At 42.8% G+C, this 22,500-nt stretch overlaps 2 protein-coding genes across 4 annotated transcripts in view; both read right to left on the bottom strand.

The window, feature by feature from the left end:
- LOC126426866 (speckle-type POZ protein-like) overlaps window positions 1–22,500 on the bottom strand; it is a 299,470-nt gene that overhangs the window by 244,926 nt on the left and 32,044 nt on the right. The window lies entirely within an intron of this gene.
- The window catches only part of LOC126426551 (uncharacterized), a 47,661-nt gene that overhangs the window by 10,572 nt on the left and 14,589 nt on the right, over window positions 1–22,500 (bottom strand). The window contains exons 2-3 of the mRNA XM_050088453.1: window positions 8,863–9,436; window positions 4,767–4,913 (exon numbers count right to left, since the gene is read on the bottom strand). Of these exons, the coding sequence (XP_049944410.1) occupies window positions 4,767–4,913; window positions 8,863–9,425 (710 nt within the window). The 5' untranslated portion in view covers window positions 9,426–9,436. The remainder of the gene's footprint in view (window positions 1–4,766; window positions 4,914–8,862; window positions 9,437–22,500) is intronic.

Below are 22,500 nucleotides of genomic sequence, written 5' to 3' on the forward strand. Positions count from 1 at the left end.
ACACACACACACACACACATCCCACACACACACACACACACACACACACACATCCCACACACACACACACACACATCCCACACACACATCCCACACACACACACACACATCCCACACACACACACACACACATCCCACACACACACACACACACACACACACACACACACATCCCCCCCCCACACACACACACACACACACATCCCACACACACACACACACACACACACACACACACACACACACCCCACACACACACACACACACACACACACACACACACACACACACACCCCACACACACACACACACACACAACCCACACACACACACACACACACACACACACAAACACACACACACTTACACACCAAATTAGCGAGACTGTATTGGCACAGATAGTCATTTTTAATACACGATAGAATATAATTCGCTAAGTACATATATCAAATGCCTATTAGGCCTACAACAAGCAAAAAGCTTTATGTTAGGAAATAGTTTCTCATTTCATTCATACGCACCAGTTTCTCAAGCATGAGATCGGAAAGTAGTATTACGAAATTCTTATATAAATTAGGAATAGTCTCGTCCTTCCACAATTTGTGTGATGTCCCCGTTTATTCTGCTTCCTCATTCCAACAATCTTGTCATCACCAATTCTGTGGACATTCCTGCCACTGTCAAAATTTGTTCGCCGATTAACTTCAGTAACACTGCCAGAATCACCGGTTTAGTTACCCCGCGATTGTTCTGCCATTAGGCGTTGTTACAAATTCGTACAAAACGTTTTCTGCGTTACTTCCGAATCACAACTTAAGCGGCTGCTAGCCAGGGGCTGTACAACTGGTCCTTACTAGTGTAGCAATCTGGGCAGAAAGTTTCTGTCAAAATTTCATTTTCTTGGATACAACGAGAAGATAATACGTAATCTTACCCACTTGTTATTCCTCCAGTCGTTCATTTCCATTCTCGTAGACTGAATCTATGGATTTCCCTATGAATTATAAGAAAGCCGATCATTCGAAAACCCAATCAACCACATAATCAGACAGCGACTGGCATTTATCCGTTCGGCTTTACTCCGCTCAGCTCGTACGGCCCCATCCCCTTTTGTCTGCAGAAAGATTATTTTCTAGATGCGATTAGGATTCTCCTGACAGAGACATCACGTACACTACGCACGCATTCAAAAATCAACTTACGATTCATTCAGAAATGAACTTAAAATGTGTTCAGAAACCAACAAGGATGCATTTCAAAATCATATAAATGATTGATAGATCAACGTGCGCTGGATGCTAGGCGCTTTGTGAAACAAGTTTTTTTCCTTGAGAATATGAATTTGGCGCCCCCTTTTCCCGGTACCATCTAGCTGCTTGCTGCGACTGCTTGCACAGCGGAGAGCCACATTCCTGTTGCCAGAAGTGGGAGAATCTGCTTCTCAAACGCGACTCAACTGCGCATGCGCATGAGCTCGCTCGTAACTGCTAACACGAATGTAATGTAAACAGTTGTGACTTCACGGTCATCGGAGGGAATTTGTTGTTACGAAGTATTGCACAGCCTTCCCAAAGCTGTTGACACGTTTTGCTGTTGGCAGACGCTTGCACGAGGACTCTGTGTCGTCGTCGTATGTGGCGCATTTCCTTTGCATTTTAAGTTATTTTGGTTTTTTTCTCTCTTTAAGTTCCATTGTTGCAGTATTATTCTGCAGTTGCGGGATACAGTAATATCATTTGTTAGAGTAACGGTTCTTGCCAGTCAAAATTACAGAAATTTAACTGAAAACTAAAACAATGAAAAATTCCCATAATTCTAAAAAATTCCCGGTTTTTTCCTGGTTTTCTCCCGGATGAAAAAGTTCCCGGGTTTTTCCCAGATCTCCCGGTTGTCCCGGGTCGTATACACCCTGTAGAAGATGAAAACGTGCCCTTGAAATGCAGCGAACAGTTGAAACTAGCCAATAGTGTGGAATTGAACACTTTGTTTCAAACAAACTGGCTGCCTCAGCGGAAAAGATCAATAAAAGCCGAATTACTTCAGCAAAGCGACAAAAATAACTTCATTGTTCTGCAAGATAATTAATGCTTGACTGTCAGATAGGTGGAAATTGTATTAAAATCTGGAACTAATGACATATTTTAATCTTCCGTAATTGTGTGAATGTATTTTAATTCACTTGATATCTCCCAGCCACAGAAACCACTCTCTTTCATTTGACATGACAGCAGTGAACAAAGAGGAAACAGCAAAGTCACTAAATGTGAACACAGATCACCCCCCCTCCCCACTACAAGTCAACCTGATCTGCGCATCAACCCTGGATCTATGATATTTCCTCAACAATACGAATTTTCCCCCCTCGCCGCCGAAATTGCCGCCCAGTTCAGATACTCCGGTTTGCTGCGTACAGAACCAACAGCGACATTCCTGTTTCTCGAAGCGGGAGAAGGTACTACTCAGACACGACTCAACTGCGCACGCGCGTGGTTCCGCTCGTAACTGCTTAAATGAATCTAATGTAAACAGTTGTGACGTCACGCTCATCGGAGGTAATTTGTTGTTACTAAGCACTGCATTGTCTTCTTACAGCCTTTCACACATTTTGCTGTTGGCAGACACTTGTATGAGCGCTGTGTGTTTTTTGTTTATATATGAAGCATTTCCTTTGGAATTTATATTTCATTCCCTCGTTCATATTTTGTTGCTGCAGTATTATTCTGCAGTAGCGGTATACAGTAATGTCCTTTGTTAGAGTATCGGTTATTACCAGTCAAAATGACAAAAAATTAACTGAAAACTAAATCAATGGAAAACTCCCGGGATTCTAGAAAATTCCCGTTTTTCCTGGTTTTCCTGCAGATGAAAAAATTCCTAGGTCTTTCCCGGATCTTCCGGGTCGTATACACCATGTAATAGTCTTGTTAGAAATTGTATCAAACCCTTCTGGAAATCTAAGAATATGGAATCGATCTTAGATTCCTTGTCGACAGCACTTATTACTTCATGGGCATAAATAGCTAGCTGTGTTGCACAAGAACGATATTTTCTGAATCCGTGTTGGTTATGTATCGATAAGTCATTTTCTTCAAGGTGAGTCATAATGTTCGAGTACAGTATATTCTCCAAAATCCTACTGCAAATTGAGGTCAGTAGTATGCGTCTGTAATTCAATAGGTTACTCCTATTTCCTTTCTTGAGTATTGGTGTGACCTTTGCTACTTTCCAGTCTTTAGGAACAGACCATTCGCCAAGTGAACGGTTGTATATGATTGCTAAGAAAGGCACTATTGTGTCTGCATACTCTGAAAGGAACCTGATTCGTATTCCATCTGGACCAGAAGAGTTGCCTTTCTTAAGTGATTCGAGTTGCTTCACAACACCTAAAATATATACTTTTATGTCACTCACGCTAACAGCTGTTCTGGTTTCGCATTCTTGAATAGTTACTTTGCCTTTTTTCGTGAAGGAATTAAGGAAAACTCTATTTAGTAACTCCGCTGTAGTGGCACCACCATCATTGTGGAAACTATATATATATATATATATATATATATATATATATATATATATATATATATTTTCATTAGGACCAACTATCTTTGCCCACGTCGGTTGCTCATTTCTAAAAATAAAAGTTAACTATACCATGGAATTATGCAAAACGTCTCCTCGGTGAATCAAAACCACTACTCATCACACCTGGTGACCATCATCCATCAGTTGCAGGAAATTGTTTACGAGTGACGAGCCATACAGTGCTGTACGCATCTCCACTCAGCCACACCCACTGCATTTCTCACTTCTCGAGAGCAGATACCTCAACCATTAGACCAGCTGAGTGCGTTTGTTGGCGTAGATGGAATTACCGTTGTGGATGATGTTTTTTACCCATGGTTTGCAAACACTACCACCAGAGGTTCTCATGTACATCCTCTGCAGTAGGGTAACATCCACCGATTCGATTTCCCTTTTGCTACTCTTCCCACAAGTCCGCCGGTATAAACTCTAGTGCAAGTGTCGATGAGACACTGAGTCAGAAGTGGAGGTGTGCTCAGGCAGCCGACTGGTCAAGGAGACTGCCTGCAATAAGCAGCAAATCTGGGTTCCTGTTCCAGTGCGGCACAGATTTCCAATAGTCACTACAGATGTAACTGACCAGGGAACCATTTAAGGAATATTCGAATTACATTTTAAGACATACCCAAAACAATCTGTATCCTCATTACTGTACTAAATATTAACTTTTTGTCATTATTACTTGTATTTCTGTTTACCTTATTTTCGCCATTTCTTACTCAGTGTCTTCAACAGCTTATATCTACAACCATTCACATACGTTTTGTTGAGTGCAATTGTGTGAAAAATCCTGTTTCCACACGCATTTAATTCAGAATCAATTTGTAAGACACACAATCGTCACTAAAAACAAAATCTAGATTCAACACATCAATATAAAAAGAATCTTTGGGAATGGGTATGATTTGAATGGGACACTTCCTACGTAACTACAGTTGAGTGACTCTGAACTGAACGTAATTCTCACTGCAAATACAGAGAACGAGAAATGTTCTGCATATGTGCTCAATCTTCAAAATATCATAGCCAAAAAAGTGAGAAAGGAGTAATGTTTAATGGCAACTGTAACCTCTATCCAAAAACTGAAGGAATCTGTATTTTATTTTATTTACTATATCGGCTGGTTAATGCCAAAATAAGCAGTACTGCGAGGGTAAGACTTGGGCACGTGTGGCAACACAACTCACCGGAAGCGAGAGACGGCTGCGTCATCAGGTGGAGGGGTGTGTCGGGCTGACGTGGGAGGCGCAGCTGCAGCAGCCGTCTGGCTGTGGCCGTTGTGGGGTTGACTGTCAGAGTTGGGGGTGGACCCGCCCCCTGTGGCGGTCGGCGAGCTGCACAGAGAAACACTGTGTGGGTGGGCGTGTTCACACAGGGGCTCACTGCAGGCGGTACAGCTGAGGGACTGTCCACCGGGGCAACAGAACACTCAGTGCCAACAACACCAGCCCCTCACTTAGCGTGACTGTGCCACCAATTAACTGGTCTTTTTCTGCACTACTTCTGCTATATTCCCCACTGGCGTAGCTTAAGATGCAAAACAACAAATTGTTCAAAATGAAGCACAAACCAAATTCCAAACATAAGGGCCAACAATTTTGCTGCCCTGACAGAACAACTATCAGACAGAATTTAGAAGCAGTTAAAGTCAACTGGCTGCTACTTTTGGTTGTGAGGTAATTTGAAAACTGATATATGGTTGCTGAATTATATCACAGGAGGAAGAGAGAGAGAGAGAGAGAGAGAGAGAGAGAGAGAGAGAGAGAGAGAGAGAGAGACAGAGAGACAGAGATCCAGCGATAGAGAAACAAACTGATAAGTTGGGGTATCAACTTACTGTTGAAACTGTATGGTCATGGATATGCAGGCGCTGTTTGATGTGAAGCCCAAGGGAATGAAGAAGATGGACAAGAATTACAAGAGCTATGCTATAAAAGTTATCAAGAGTATATTCAAAATCTGCATTTGAGTAAAGCAAATAGAACTGTATATATGCATGTACTGTCTCCACAATTCGATTCATTGAAAAGACAGCAGTGGTGATGTGTTTCTTAAACAACAATTTTCGTGTTGAGCAGTTTGCAGTAGAGGTCACCATTAAAAGAAAAAATATGGGTTACACAGTGTATGCAATTTTATCTGATGGGCAATGTTTACAACTTGTGAAGTAACCTGTAGTCTATTGAATATGGATTTTTTTTTAAATTTAAAAAGAAACAAAATAGACTTGTATGAAGCATATGTATCCGAGAGACAGAGGCAACAAATGATAGCTGGATGAAAACGTCACATCAATACTGACGTCGTGGGAGATATGTCGTACACCTGTAGGTGGACAGCGAATATAATCTGCTGTATCCCAGTAGCGGAAAACCTCATAGGATTCCCTGGACGATCTCTGGTAACGCCATGGGGAACTTCAAACACGACAGGGGGGCAGAGATTGCCTGTCTGCTTTGTAAAAGGGAATGCACGGAAAATATTCGGGGCGATAGCTGAACAGAGACGAGAAGGAAATGTGATTGTAAGGCACAGCCTTGAGTGTGACAATGATACTGTGCTGGCTGGAGTATTCTCTTCTTGTTTGCCCCCAGTGTGCATGAGTAGCCCCAGTGCTCATAGCTCCTGCTTGACTGGATATCTTAGGGAGTCACACCCTGCTCTTTGGGGCCAGTCACCCATGGGTAGCGTCTTTTTTCGTAATCAGGAAAGTCCTCAGTCCTAGGTTTGAACCTCACCATCACTTGAATTTTGAATACGAATCATCAGCATTGGTGTCTGAAGACTTTTCCAGCATCAGGTGTCACCCTCTTTCAGCCAACAGCCTTTCCAAAGAGGGCGGAGGGGCCGACAGAGGTTCACGGCACTCTCTTTCCATTGAGGCCTGAAACTGGTCCTAAATGAGGAAGAATTGGCAATGATCAACAACATGAGGACACAGAAGGCAATGTAAACCACTGCTTAAAGATTCATAACGTCCGTCAATGAGGCATGTGATTCATTGAGTCTGTGCTGTACAGACTCTCCATTGGCAAGACTAGTCCCCCATTCAAACCTCCAGGTGAGGAGGCACAAGGGGGAGGTGACCATGGAAAAAAAGTTGAGTAATCAGCAAAAGGATAACGTTCTACGAGTCGTCATGTGGAAAGTAAGGAATTTGTATGTGGTTGAGAAGCTAGAAAATAAGAAAAGGGAAATGCTGAGGACGTATCTAGCTGTAGTGGGTGTCAGTGACACGTAAAGGAAAGAAAAGTAAAGGAAAGGAAAGGATTTCTGGTCATATGAGAATAGGGTAGTAGCAACAGCAGGAGATAAGAGTAGGATTCAGTATCAATAGAAAGGCAGGGCAGAAAGTGAGATACTGTGAACGGATGAGTATAGATGTTCTCGTGAGAATCGAAAGCAAACCAACAACATGCATAGTTCAGGTATACATGATGACGTCGCAAGTTGAAGGTGAAGAGAGAGAAAGTATGAGGATATTGAACAGGTAATTCGGTACATATGTGATAGTCATGGAGGGATTGAAACGCAACCGTAGGCGAAGGAGTAGAAGAAACGGTTACACGAGAATATGTACTTGATAATAGGAATAGGAGAGAAGTAAGGCTAGTTAAGTTCAATAGTAAATTTATCCTAGTAATAGCTGGTATAGTCTATTCAAGAATCTTGAGACAAGGGGGTATACTTGAGAAAGGACCGAAACATGGGAGGTTTAAAGTCAGATTTTGAAATCAGATACTGGACTGTAAAGCATACCCAGGAGTAGATTTAGACTCATAACAATTTAGCAATGATGAAGAGTAGGCTGAATTTTACGAGACTCGTCAGGAGCAATCGATGTACAAAGAAGTGGAATACAGTAGTACTAAGGAAAGAAGAGATGAGATTTATGTTCTCTGAGGCTACAGATACTGCGATAATTAACAGCTCAATAGTTGGAAAGAAAAACGTAGGTACAAAGAAGCTAACTGCGAAGAAACCATGGGAAACATAAGAAATCCTTCAGTTGATCAATCAAAGACAGAAGTTCAAAAATATTCAGGAAAATCAGTAATTGAGAAGTATGTCACTTAAGGATGAAATTAATAGGAAGTGCAGAGAAGCTAACGTGAAATGGCTGCACGAAAAATGTGAAGAAATCAAAGAAGAAATGATTCTTGGGAAGACTGACGCAGCATATAGAAAATTCAAAGCAATCTTCCACGGAATTAAAAGCAAGCGTGGTAACATGAAGCGCACAATGGGAATTCCAGTGTTAAATACAGAGGCGAGATCGGATAGTTGGAAAGAGTACACTGAAGGCCTCTCTGATTGGAACAACTTGTCTGATGGCGTGACAGAAGAACAAGCAGGAGTCGGTATGGAAAATATTGGTGATTAGAATCAGATTTTGAAAGCGCTTTGGAAAATTTAAGATCAAAGAAGGCATAAGGTATAGACAACATTCAATCAGAAGTTCTAAAATCATTGTAGGAGGTGGCAAAAGGTCTATTCTCACTGTTGTGTAGAATGTATGAGTCTGGCAATATACAATCTGACTTTAGAGAGGAATATAATCTGCACGATTTGGAAGACCGCAAGAGCAGAGAAGTGTGAGAATTATCGCACAATCAGCTTAACAGCTCAAGCATCCCAGTTGCTAAGAAGGATAATACACAGGAGAACGGAAAAGAAAATTGACGTTCCTAACGTTCATAGGATTTGTGGTCCTGGCGAAAGCGTTCGGCAATCTCAAATGTTGCAAGATGTTTGAAATTCTGAGAAAAATACGGGTAAGGCAGAGGAAAAGAGTAATTTGCAATGTGTACAAGAGACAAGAAGGTAAAATAACAGTGGAAGACCAAGAGCGAAGTATTCTGGTTAAAAAGGGTGTCAGACAGGGATGTAATCTTTCGCCTCTACTGTTCAATCTATATACCGAAGAAGCGATGACGGAAATAAAGGAAAGATTGAAGAGTGGAATTAAAATTCAGGGTGAAATGATATAAGATTTGTTGATGACTGATTCCCTCAGTGACTGTGAAGAAAAATTACAGGGTTTGCTGAATGGAATGAACAGTCTAATGAGTACAGAACAGGGAATGAGTAAATCAGAGAAAGGCGAAATTGATAGAAGCAGTAGAAGTGAAAACAGCGAGAGACTTAGCATCGTGACTGATGATCAGTAAGTAGATCAAGTTAAGGTGTTACGCAACGTAGGCAGCAAAGAAACCCATGACGAACAAAGCAAGGACGACGTCAAATTCACACTAGCACTGCCAAAAAGGGAATCATGCTTACCTGGCTTCTGCCGGTGGCTCACCGAGCATACTGCTGACTTCAATGACTTCTTGCGGGTACTCGAGCACAGCGTCCGCCCAGCCGCGCGTGGCCATCACCTGCGGGTGGTCCTTTATGAAGGCGACGGCAGCCCTGGTGGCGTCCGGGCACGAGTGCCTCACTGCCGTGACGGCCGTCGCCGCTGCGGTCTCGACGGCCAACTGCGAGATCAGCTGCCGCTCGCAGGCAGCCTTCAGGGCCGACAAGCCGTACTTGTCGGCCGCCGAGAGCAGCTGGGCGGCCGTGTCGGGCAGCTGGGGGGCCTGCAGGGTATACGTGTAGGCCACCAGGAGCCTCAGCACCGGGCCCTCCACGTCGTCGATGCTCACCTGGCCGCAGCTGGCCTCCAGCATGTCGTGCGCGAACATCGCTGCGAACACGGGGCTCGCGGCTGCCAACACGGCCCTGTGAGCCGCCACCCTCGTCTCGCCCGCCACCAGCGTCACCAGGGCCTCTTCACCCCCATCTACCAGGGCGGCCAGGGCCTCGGTTGTGTTGTTCTGAACCTCCGTAACTGCCGACATGGTGGGTGGTCCTGAAACACAGTGCCACTGAGCAGCCCTCACACTGCACCCTCAACACTTGTACGAGGCGCATGCATACCTGTATGAAATAACAGCTGATAAAAGTGTTGTACACCCTAAATCGATTGCAACGTCACCAGTTTCCTTAAAATGACAAGGGCCCGTACTGCTTCGTGATCACCTAAGGTTTGTAACTACCAGCGCGGTGCAATGATAGACTGCTTTCACCTTCTAAAAATGTTATCGTTCTCAGTCAAAAGATGGTTTATTTATGTCATAGCAAAAAAATTGGCGAAGCAACAAACGTCTTTCAGCCCTAAAGTTACAGGACTTCTATTTAAATCCAAGGTCGTGGCACCTCTGAGAAAAATTTTCTTCCTCCTTATCTCAGGTTCCTCAGATCCGTGACACCTCATCAGAAGCAATGTACATGTAATGCAGAAATCGGTTTCCTCGGTGAATGTCTCAGGGTAGGCACGATTAAACTTTACAGGCCGCCTTGACTGAGCGGTTCTAGGCGCTTCAATCTGGAACCGCGCGCCTGCTACGGTCGCAGGTTCTAATCCTGCCTCGGGTATGGATGTGTGTGACGTCCTTAGGTTAGTTAGGTTTAAGTAGTTCTAGGTTCTATTGGACTGGACCTCCGATGTTAAGTCCCATAGTGCTCAGAGCCATTTGAACCGTTCTGAACCACTGTAAGAGTCTAAATTCATTAGTAAGTTTAACTCTCCTTTTAACAGATTGATATCTGTGTCTTCTTTCTTAAGAAAAAGATTCAGCGCCCACCTCCGTGGTAAACAATGCTGCATAATACAATCATAAATCATGTCGCCATTTTATCCGAATGTTGCAAGCTATGGTGTACCCAGGTATTTCCAGGTTGAGCAGTTTAGGAATGAAACTCGTTGCCTCCATTTCCAGAACGTGTGTTATGGAACTTTCGCACAAATATATATTTATATCTCCTTTTGGCGTGGACGTGTTTGTATAGCATCTTTGCCCCACAGAACGTTCGGATAGTTATTAGATGACAGATACGTCATCGTTAAACAAAAGTAAGCTCTATCACAGCTCCGACATCACTCTTGACTCTCCTGGTCGTATGAGGGGGCAAACGACGGAGTCAGTTAAGTAGTTCCACACCCTACAGTGTGAACTGGTTTCCTAGATTCAGACAAGTGGGTTTCGCGAGCACGGCGTCCACTTTTTTCGAATCGTCCCGAATTAGCACCTCCATTCCACCAGCGTAAGAGGTCTGCCGGACCGTTACGGTGCCGGGAGAGCGCCTAAGAATTCGTCCCAAGGCTTCTGTCACGCCAGCTCGACGTGGATGGAGACGCCGAGGCAGTGCTGAACAGAGCGTAGCGCCGGAGGTCAGCGCAGGGTCGCAGGCCAACATGTACACTGCAGGCCTCTGGAAGCCACCCGTCCAACCCAAGTCTTCCTTTCCCATCCCTCATTAGTTAGTTGTACATTTGCTTGCGTTTTATATCGCTTTGCGGTTTTTTTCGCCTCCCCATACCAAGTATGCACTCAATGTTATAGGCTCAAAACTTTGGACACTGGCGTTGTAATCGCATAATGAACGAGTTTTTACTGTTGTTTAAAGGTGTTGTTACCGTATTTTCCTACATCCAAGTGGTGCTGCATGTAAATAAACGAAGCGGTAAAAGCTGTAAAGCGGTTTACATTTCCATACAGTCTTCGAGCATCGATATGTTCCTCGTCTAAGAATCAGACGTCATTGTCTTATAAATCTTTAATGTATCCTGAGATCAGTGGTGTAGTATTCTACTTTGTGACACTTGCAATCCGACTGTAGTTTACACTGAGCTTCCGCAGAGTCTTTCACTCAAACGGTTTTCTAGGTCATCACAAATTTGCCGAGATACTGAGCGGGATCGCGTCTGAATTATTAGTAGACAGAGAGCCATAGTCCCGATCACCTTCAGCATATTTTGGAGACACAATCTTCGTGCGTGTCTGCGCCATGTAACCGGCAGAGAAACGTGTGTGAAATGCAAGTAGTGGACTGGATATGCAGGGCGCGGCGGTGAGACACTCTGGGCTCACATTCGGGAGGACAGTGGTTCGACCACACACCGTGCAGTGGTCTGCAGCAGGTCTGCAGACCAAGGGCGAATGAGTGGACGTGGCTGCTTGTCATTTGTGTCTTCTGCACCGGTTCTCTGTTTGCTGTCCACCCACACAGGTTTTTCTTCATAGAGTCTCTCTCAATAGGAGTGCCGTGATGGTGCCCTAGGAGAGGCATGACCTTTAAGGTAGCCCTACCGGTCTTCATTACCGAATGTTCCACAAATTGCAACAGGTATTGAGCTGTCGGTGTGTCGTTTCCCAGGAAAACCGTGAGGAAGTGGTTTCATTTCGTCCATCATTAAAGTTGTTTACAAGTTTTCCAATACAACGTGCATTAAACTACTTTTCAATATTTGTATAACTTCCAGTGGTGGCGATGTTTTCTTCTACAGTGTAATTTCCGTGAGTGGGTCACACAAGTCAGAAACGATTTCACGTTGCCATCAATTTGGAATCTTTACAGTCGTCTCATCAGTATGAATTGCAGACTTCTTTATCCTTTTTCCATCCAAATTAGGAATTAATCAGCGAAAGTACTCGACGCCCTCTTGAAGGTTTTTTATTAATGAGAAAACATTTGACAGCTTTTGATATTAGTGTATCACTTTCTTCCACCCCTCAGAGGCGTTTTTGATGTGATGGGGCCTTCCACTGTAATTCCACGTGTCTGATGGCATCTGGTCTTTATCAACCAACTGGTCCAGAAATAGGCAAATAATCGACGAAACTAGTTTTTCAGACAGTATCTTCTGAATAGACGGCCAACCATGATCCAATATTTCTAAGACAATATATCGTACTCTGTATAGATTGTTAGATAACAATGTCTTTCTTCATTTTTCTTAAGAGGGGGACTTCTTTCCACGTCGTTGATTGAAATGAAAATTGCAACTCGTAATCTCTGGTTCAGGAAATAAATTTCCAGCTGATTGGAATGGACATTAGCAACTTCCAGAGTCATTATGAGAGAAGAAGGTTCCATCCGAGCACATTTTCATTTGTTAAGTAATAATAAATATTAGGACTATGTAGTATGTATCAAATAGTGAGGTGCATTCTGACTCCTAACATGTACACAATTGTCTTTCATGATTCAAACAAACTGTTAGTGGTTAAATTGTGCTCTAAGCAAAATCCCCCCCCCCCCCCCCATGAACCATGGACCTTGCCGTTGGTGGGGAGGCTTGCGTGCCTCAGCGATACAGATAGCCGTACCATAGGTGCAACCACAACGGAGGGGTATCTGTTGAGAGGCCAGACAAACGTGTGGTTCCTGAAGAGGGGCAGCAGCCTTTTCAGTAGTTGCAAGGGCAACAGTCTGGATGATTGACTGATCTGGCCTTGTAACAATAACCAAAATGGCCTTGCTGTGCTGGTACTGCGAACGGCTGAAAGCAAGAGGAAACTACAGCCGTAATTTGTCCCGAGGGCATGCAGCTTTACTGTATGATTAAATGATGATGGTGTCCTCTTGGGTAAAATATTCCGGAGGTAAAATAGTCCCCCATTCGGATCTCCGGGCGGGGACTACTCAAGAGGATGTCATTATCAGGAGAAAGAAAGCTGGCGTTCTACGGATCGGAGCGTGGAATGTCAGATCCCTTAATCGGGCAGGTAGGTTAGAACATTTAAAAAGGGAAATGGATAGGTTAAAGATAGATATAGTGGGAAGCCGTCACGTTTGGTGGCAGGAGGAACAAGACTTTTGGTCAGGTGAATACTGGGTTATAAATACAAAATCAAACAGGGGTAATGCAGGAGTAGGTTTAATAATGAATAAAAAAAGGAGTGTTTGTAGAATACTACAAACAGCATAGTGAACGCATTATTGTGGCCAAGATAGACACGAAGTCCATGCCTGCTAGCTCTGCACATGACGAAATTTATCAATTGTATGATGAGATCAAAGAAATTATTCAGCTAGTGCAGGGAGACGAAAATTTAATAGTCATGGGTGACTGGAATTCGAGAGTAGGAAAAGAGAGAGAAGGAAACATGGCGGGTGAATATGGATTGGGGGTAAGAAATTAAAGAGCAATCCGTCTGGTAGAATTTTGCACAGAGCATAACTTAAACATAGCTAACACTTTGTTCAGGAATCATGAAAGAACTCTGTATACATGGAAGAACCCTGGAGATACTAAAAGGTTTCAGAAAGATTATATAATGGTAAGACAGAGATTTAGGAACCAGGCTTCAAATTGTAAGACATTTCCAGGGGCACATGTGGACTCTGATCTCAATCTATTGGTTATGAACTGTAGACTGTAGACTGAAGAAACTGCAAAAAGATGGGAATTTAAGGAGATGGGACCTGGATAAACTGAAAGAACCAGAGGTTGTACAGAGTTTCAGGGAGAGCATAAGGGAACAATTGACAAGAATGGGGGAAATAAATACAGTAGAAGAAGAATGGGTAGCTCTGAGGGATGAAGTAGTGAAGGCAGCAGAGGATCAAGTAGGTAAAAAGACGAGGTCTAGTAGAAATCCGTGGGTAACAGAAGAGATACTGAATTTGATTGATGAAAGGAGAAAATATAAAAATGCAGTAAATGAAGGAGGCAAAAAGGAATACAAACGTCTCAAAAATGAGATCGACAGGAAGCGCAAAATGGTTAAGCAGTGATGCCTAGAGGACAAATGTAAGGATGTAGAGGCTTATCTCACTAGGGTAAGATAGATACTGCCTACAGGAAAACTAAAGAGAGCTTTGGAGAAAAGAGCCACTTGTATGAATATCAAGAGCTCAGATGGAAAACCAGTTCTAAGCAAAGAAGGGAAAGCAGAAAGATGGGAGGAGTATATAGAAGGTCTGACTGTTATTTTATGCTGTTGAGTTTCTTAGATGAGCCTTACAGCCTACACAATCCGTTCTGACAGAAGAAAAGCGCTAATATCCATCGTGATTCTGCTAATTGATTCTTACTTTCTTCTCTGACAACACTGGATCTGTGTGACTTCGTGCTACAGAGTATAGCAGTAAGGGTGCTCCCTGCTTCCTCGTAATGTTGATGACATCCTGTGACACATTGTTTCCTTAACAGGCCAGCGTTCATATAAGTCCAACTTCCTCCCGTTCAAAGTATCGTTACACTCTTTTTATGGCAGGTAGACCACAAGGCACGAGGACACGTTCTGCTAGAGACAGGAATTCCTCGCCCTGTTCTTGCTTGCTTCACATGACTGATCATAGCGGACGAAAAGTGCACCTCCAGCCGATTTCTCCGTCGCTACTATTCCAGAAACAGCAGGTGTATGACTTGACACTACAGTGTCTTTCACAGGGCAACACAATGTTTTGTTTAGAATTTTTATAGTACTGCGAACTTTTTACATTCTGCTAGCTAAGGAATCTGGCACAATGTGTAAGGTGTGGGTGAAAGTCGTTTTGACAAAATGTTTAGGGAAACAGTTGTTTACAGAAAACTATTTTTCTTAAAGTCAGAAATGACGCCTCGAGGATATTAACACATTGTAGTAGTGTGAACTAGGACAATTATTCTCTCTCTCTCTCTCTCTCTCTCTCTCTCTCTCTCTGTTAAATAAGCCCAATCCCTCGTAGGTATTCGGCCGAGAAGTATAGATATCCGACACTATGACGTGAAAAGTAATTTCAGCTCTGAATTTTATGTACGGAAATTTGCTTGCTCGTTACCTCTGTGTACTTGCATGCCAAGAAATGTGGCAACTCAACACAATCGTGCCCCAAAGCTCATTAAAAATGAGGGAGAAAACATAAATATTGCCTGTTCTCTTTCAGCTGTGTTGCGAACCGTCGTGTTTATAATTTAATTACTAGCACCTACTGTTAAACTTTGCCTGTAATGTCTGAATTCATTTGAGAATAGACGTAGAATTTAAGGCTTGCCTGCTCAGCAGGCAATGAAACGTATTAATCATTTAATTCGTCGTATGATTCTAGTCAGCAGAGGATAAACTGTTCTCTCTTGCTGGACTGAAACGAGTTTTAACAGCTGTTGTAGCAGAGAGAGAGAGAGAGAGAGAGAGAGAGAGAGAGAGTATAAACATTGCCGTGTTTGTAAATAGTAAAGTCTCCAACATGGAGGAGGAGGAGAGGACCATTGTTGTGGGACAGACGGAAGAAGTAGCATAGTTTGCAAAGGAAAAATGAAACACGATCATATTGTGGCGAAAGCATTTGAAACTACGCTTTTAGATGATTTCAATAGAACTATGGCTCGCAGTTAATTTTTGCTTACACAAAATATTTTGAAAATATCGATTCCGAAGATATTTGCATGCATTACCAACAATAGATGCGTCGAAGAATAACATTAACGAACGTTGCCTTCTACAGCAACTTTCGGAAGGCCATTTTTGAATGTTTACTGATTTGTCATTTGTATTATTTGCTAAATTTTAGATTTGTTGAATTATGAGAAGATTTTTGTCTGTGTAACCAGTGACAATTTTTTGTTTGTAGGATATGGATTTCTTGTAGGATATGGATTTCAAGTGGGCAGATTCTGATACGAAGGTATTTTCAAGAGATATGGGGTTAAGACTCTTGGTTTGAATTTAAATGAATGATGTTTTTTGGACATCGTGTAAATTAACCGTTGGAAGATATGTTAATTACGTTCCAGTCGACTCCGCCCACGAGAGTTCATAAATATTAACTTCTAGTAAGAGAGCAAATGAATTAATTCACTAGTTAACACGGAATATGCATGGCTTCGGTTAATTGTACAAGATTCTTGAAGTCAGCCAGAGTTTGTTTCTATGAGAGATGTTCTAGAGCTGGGGACTACATACCGTTGAACGCAGGATCGGAAAGAAGGTGCCGAGGTCTTTCTCTCCTGCACATTCTTTGCCCACAAACGAATAAGTACAAATAGAGCTTAGGATTAGTGGAAATGGAAGCCTAAATAGGTATTATGAGCGTGCAACTGAAGACTGTCACACTTTTTACAATCACCACCCTACCCAGTCCTCTGTAATAAGTTCAATATATTATGTCTTTTATAGACCATTTCCCCTCGATCGCTGCTTCCAGTGCCAAACCAAGTACACTGAATACCAACCTTTCCGTAAAGTTAGCCTGTGGCCATCCTTTGACTTGTGCTTCCTCGTTTGAGTTTTATCTGCATTTGATGTTCAACATTTTACTGTGAAAGCACATAAGAAGTCTTTCACAATTTTTGCTCCAGGATATTACATTTAGTTTGCAAACGGAAGTTTTGATTTAGACACGTTCCAGGAATTTCTGCCTGAAGTAGTGTATTTATACTCCTCAGCACCGAAGTTTCATTTGCGGAATTTTTTTTTTTTAAACTCCTTTCTTATTCGTTTGATACTTGATTAACGGCGGCAGGCTGTTTTAAATGAATTTTTTTACTTCCGTTCTTACCCCTTCTATATAAATTACTCGTATTGGCTCATAACGTCTCATTTCATGATCAGAGGATTTACCTATGTTCACAAATTCAGGTAATATGTACAGTCTGCTTTCTTTAATCTTCTTTCCACAAGTACAGTATCAGAAAATGTACTCGGGCACTTACATCTATTCTGCATCGGAACTTTTCTTTCAGTGTATCATATCGTAATTTTTAATACATAATTATAGTTATCATATAACAAAGTAAAATCAGACTGACTGGCTTTACTGATTCTGCAAGATAGTTTACTACACTCATTCTGCAAGGTAGTGTTGGTCGTAATACATCTGTTTACATAAAAGTCAATATCTTTACTTATTTCAGAATATCTGAAGATATCTTATCGCTTCCTTGCTGGCTTCCTTTTTTTAGGCTGAAAGTAATTCAGTACGATCACATTACCAACACGACTGATCACAGGGTTCTTAATCGAAATTCATCATCTTTCACCCTCGAGGACAGTCGTTCTCCGTCGCAAGACTTTCGATCTGTTCCTTCATCTTATTTTAGCCTAGTGCAGTCCGGAACCTTATTTCAACACGTTTACTTCCCATCTTCCCTCGCATAACATCAGTTTTTATTAGAAGTAGTTGGTTTTCAATTTTCCTACACATTTCTTTCATCCTTCTTGGTTTTACTTTCTTGCGCCTGTTGTTTTGATTTGTCGCTGTCTTTCATTCGCATCCATTTAATGTTTATGCCCAGCTTTCATTGATAGCATGCGTTGTTTTGCCATTTTGCTGTGTGTGTATGGGCCTCTGACATTAAATGCTTCCAGCTTAACTGCTTCTTAAATGTCCCAACATTTTTTTCATCGATCACTAACCTCTAGATTTGTAGAATTTCCACTTTGCATAATTCATTTTTATTCATTAACTAATACAGTTTCTCTCAGACTGTTTGTTTATAATTAAATCATGCTGTTCTCAGCTGTTACGTATTCATTCGCACTCTATCCGAGTTCGGTAGTCATGTTGGAAACACATTTCACGTCCTGTTTCTACTATTGTATTTTAAATAGGAAGCCACTAACTATACTAGTTAGATCAGCTAGTTAACACAAGAGGATATGAGCTGAATCCGTACCTGTACCTCTGTGTACCTTTCAGTTCAGTGTTTCGGTCAAATAATTTATGTTCCTTAAGAGCTTTTGCGTTGTTTACCTCGTGCTATCCATGAAGACCCCTCGCAGCGTCCTTATTGTGCGAGTTCCCTTCTTTGTGCTGAGTGCTACTTCGATATCAGAGGAAAGAGGAAAATCCAAATCATTCTATGCAACATCAGTTAATGGGCGATACCTGGTCTCCCACAATTTGATTGTGATAGTGAGAAGTCTAAGGGCGTTCATTGTGCAGCGGAGTGTGCTAAGTGATGCCGTGTAGCCCAGTCAGCAAAGACCAAATAATGCCAAATAGGGGAAAGTTTTTGTAGTCGCAAATTTTTGTGCAGTGGTATGCGATGACCAATACACGCTTCCAATGTGCGTTCACCGCGATGTCGGCAAACATGGATACGACCATCGTGATGCCGAAACAGAACCTGGGTTCATCCGAAAAATGACGTTTTGCCATTCCTGCACCCAGGTTCGTCGTTGAGTACACCATCGCAGGCGCTCCTGTCTGTGATGCAGCATCAAGGGTATCCGCAGCCATTGTCTTAGAGCTCATAGTCCGTGCTGCTGCAAACGTCGTTGAACTGTTCGTGCAGATGGTCGTTGTCTTGCAAACGTCCCCATCTGTTGGCTCAGGGATCGAGACGTGGCTGCACGACCCGTTACAGCCGTGCGGATAAGATGGCTGTCATCTCGACTGCTAGGGATACGAGGCCGTTGGGAGCCAGCACGGCGCTCTGTATTACCCTCCTGAACCCACCGATTCCATTTTCTGCTAACAGTCATTGGATCTCTACCAACGCGAGCAACAATGTCGCGATACGATAAGCCGCAATCGCGATAGGCTACAATCCGACCTTTATCAAAGTCGGAAACGTGATTATACGCATTTCTCCTCCTTACATGAGGCATCACAACAACGTTTCACCATGCAACGCCGGTCAACTGCTGTTTGTGTATGAGAAATCGGTTGGAAACTTTCCTCATGTCAGCACGTTGTAGATGTCGCCATCGGCACCAACCTTGTGTGAATGCTCTGGAAAGCTTATCATTTGCATATTACAGCATCTTCTTCCCGTCTTAAATTTCGCGTCTGTAGCACGTCATCTTCGTGGTGTAGCAATTTTAATGGCCAGTAGTGTACAGAAGTATCGAAGAAGGGGTGTTAATAGTGGCAAAATCACCAGATTAGGTATGTAGAGCAAGATTATATTTCAATCACTTGTTTTTTAATCTACATGTGACCCTTACAAGTGCTTGTTAGTCAAATAACGAGGTCAGTACACTTGTTTCATTGTAACTTCGTCTTTCGCGGTATAAACCTGTGTGCAACAGAATGTTTCCTTCTTCCTGAAAAAGGAAATTAATTTTGTCTGTTACAACCTTGTTCTGGGCGGCTATGTAATTGTAATACTAGTCTCTACTTTGCCGCTCTTTATACTGAATTCAAGGTATTACTACCGGCAACAACTGCAAAATAAAGCTTACTCACTTCATAGAACAGTACGTGTGTCACTGGATACGCGATGTTCTGTGGCTGCAGGTCAGAGCGCATTTAGACGAGCCTCGAAATAAAACACGAGGCTATCTTCAGCTTTAGGAATGACTTCGACAGCTCAGGGACATTACACAGCTGAGTGTACCTGGCGTCAACATGACAGCGACTACATTCTTAGACCCAAATCCTACGCATTAGATCGCATGCATTACGACAATTCCAAGCGTAGGAACTAGGAAAAACAAATAAAAGGTAATTGTCATCGTCAAACAGGAAAGCGGGACTATGACATACGACATATTTCTTTTAACAATAGCTTACTCATGACCATTTATGCTTCTGCTCTCTCTCTCTCACACACACACACACACACACACACACACACACACACACAGCATTAATAAACTAACTATACAACAGTCTACACAAATGAAGTAGTGGTCGGTATTATTTCGAAAGTACAAGTATCGTGAAAGTCTGTGGTGATTTGATGTATTTAACTTTTTGAACTGTATTGCCAATGAAGGCAGATCTAATTACATGGCGATGTCTTTCGAACGACGTGATCTCTTCCTCTCACAAAGCACAAACGGCCAGCTGCCGTATTCCTGTCGCGCGCATTATTCTCAGCTCACTGAGCAATGTGTTGTCACCTTATCAACTGTTTACTTTTCTCAGCAACAACCGTTTTATTCGCGAATCGCATTGTCAGTTTGCAAGCCGTTAAGTCAGTAAGCAGTATATAGCATGTGCGTCTCGTATTGCCCGACGGCTACGCTCGTCATTAGTTTTAATACTCGTCAGATGAAGAAAAGGAATAAAATAGTTTGTAAAGTTTCCATTCCAGTCGCTCAGTGTCAAAAATACGATGGGTTATGGGATTCAATCACAATTCCAACAGCATTGGCGGTTTATTTTTGTGTCAATTGCTAACCTTTCCTAATTCGAAGAAGCATCACTATTTTGTGAGTAACGGTCACATTCGTCTTGTTGACCGGTTTAATTGTACTTCTTGCCAAAACACACTATAATTTTAACATTCATTTTTGGAACAGCTACTGTGAAAGAATTCTGAAAGTGTCTCATTAAACAAGTATTTGGCGACCAGAGAGCTCAATAGCTTACGAAGAACCTCGTTGTGTCTACTTGTGGTATAGTTCAATTCTTTTATCTCGGCGGTTCGCGCATGCCCGCCCAGACGCGGGAGATTGCTGCGTTGCCAGTTGCACGCGCCAAGAGAAGCAGCGCCATAGTATAGTATAGTTCGCAAACTTACGTTTAGGGGGGAGCGCGCAGTTTATGAAGTAAAGCCGCCACAGCCGCATTAACCCTTTCGCTGCTACAGACACGTGCTCCCCGCATTCCGCGCTGTGCGCGATTTTGTCATCACTGCACTGCTCGCCTGTGCAGACACATGGTGTTCCGACTGCTTTGACACACTTATTCGATTTCACATAATCTATCTGGCCCAAAAATTTGATTTTAACACATCATCTTCACTGATAACTTCCCCCCATAACTGACGATTTTGTTTCGATGTTCAACGCAGTTATTGCGCAGATTAAGTGTAGTAAACCATTGCACGAAATTTTGAAGTGTTTGCAGAGGCAAAAGTCCACAGCGTATACTTTCCGTATAGTCGATTTTAGTTGCCACTAGAAATTTCAAATAATTACATTCAAACGAATGAAATTCATGAAGACACTTCGATATTGTTTTTAAATAAAGGAAATATTAAACACCGCACAATGTTTGAACTCAGAACCTTTTGTTTAGCAGCCAAGCACCATCACCATTACGCTAACGCAGCTCGTCATTCAACATAATTCCTGGAGGACTTTAAAGTATCACGCAAAATACCGTCAAACACTGTTGGTATGACTATGAATTATTCACGTTTCATCCAAGTACAATAGGAAATAGTCGGCTGTGGTAGCCGAGCGGTTGTAGGCACTACAGCCTGGAACCGCGTCAGCGCTACAGTCGCAGGTTCGAATCCTGCCTCGGGCATGGATGTGTGTGATGTCCTTAAGTTTGTTAGGTTTAAATAGTTCTAAGTTCTAGGGGACTGATGACCTCAGAAGTTAAGTCTCAGTGCTCAGAGCCATTTGAACCATTCTGTAATTTGTGAAAAAATGTGAAGTCACTTTAAAGCAGAGTCAACAGTTAGCAAGCTACTAAAGCTACCTTAAGATTTAATTGAAACAAAAATAGCTCTTTTAAGCAATGACACTTTACGGTGTGTGGCGGAGGGTACTTGGGGCAGGAAGGCCATTCTGCGCTCCGTCGCCACGTCAGCCTTGCTGCCGCACACTCCTCTCCCCCACAGCAACAGGTACTTTTTTTCCGCGGGTGTGGCCGCACTGCGCCAGCTGCCCGGGGAAGTCCCGGCCTGTGTGGAGCCTGGGCTGGCCGCGGCGGGCGGCCGCTCCCCGGTGGCAGACCGCTCTCTCTCTCTCTCTCTCTCTCTCTCAGTGGCTGTGTGTCTCCTCAGTGTTTCAGCCTCTCAGGCAGAGTATTTGCTTCTGCGCCTATCAGCAAAGCGTCAACCACACCCGCGTATTCTGGCTGTCCAGACGTTTACGCCCCACATGAGGATGCTAACGTGGAAGCTTCACTCTTGCCAGCTAAGGTATCCGCCCACGCCTTACGGCAGAAATTTCAACATGTCTAGACACGCAAGCTTCATCCATCGTGCTTTACAAAACTAAAGTGTCAGCAAGTTTTACAATAGTATAAGCAACCCGGCAGTGGCAACGATTCATTTGACGTTATCTCCTTTATACAGAACATGTGCAAGCGTAACATCTGACACAGTAATGAAAAACTTACGAGATCGCCATTTATTCTGATTTTTTTCCGATACACAAGTTGTTAGGGCTTGACAAACATATCCCTATATATAACGGTTGGTTCGTGTAGACGGGAAACAGTTTTACATTTATTGGGTAATGTATTCGAATTTCG

This window comes from Schistocerca serialis, chromosome 11, assembly GCF_023864345.2.
Source record: "Schistocerca serialis cubense isolate TAMUIC-IGC-003099 chromosome 11, iqSchSeri2.2, whole genome shotgun sequence".
Lineage (NCBI taxonomy): Eukaryota > Metazoa > Arthropoda > Insecta > Orthoptera > Acrididae > Schistocerca > Schistocerca serialis.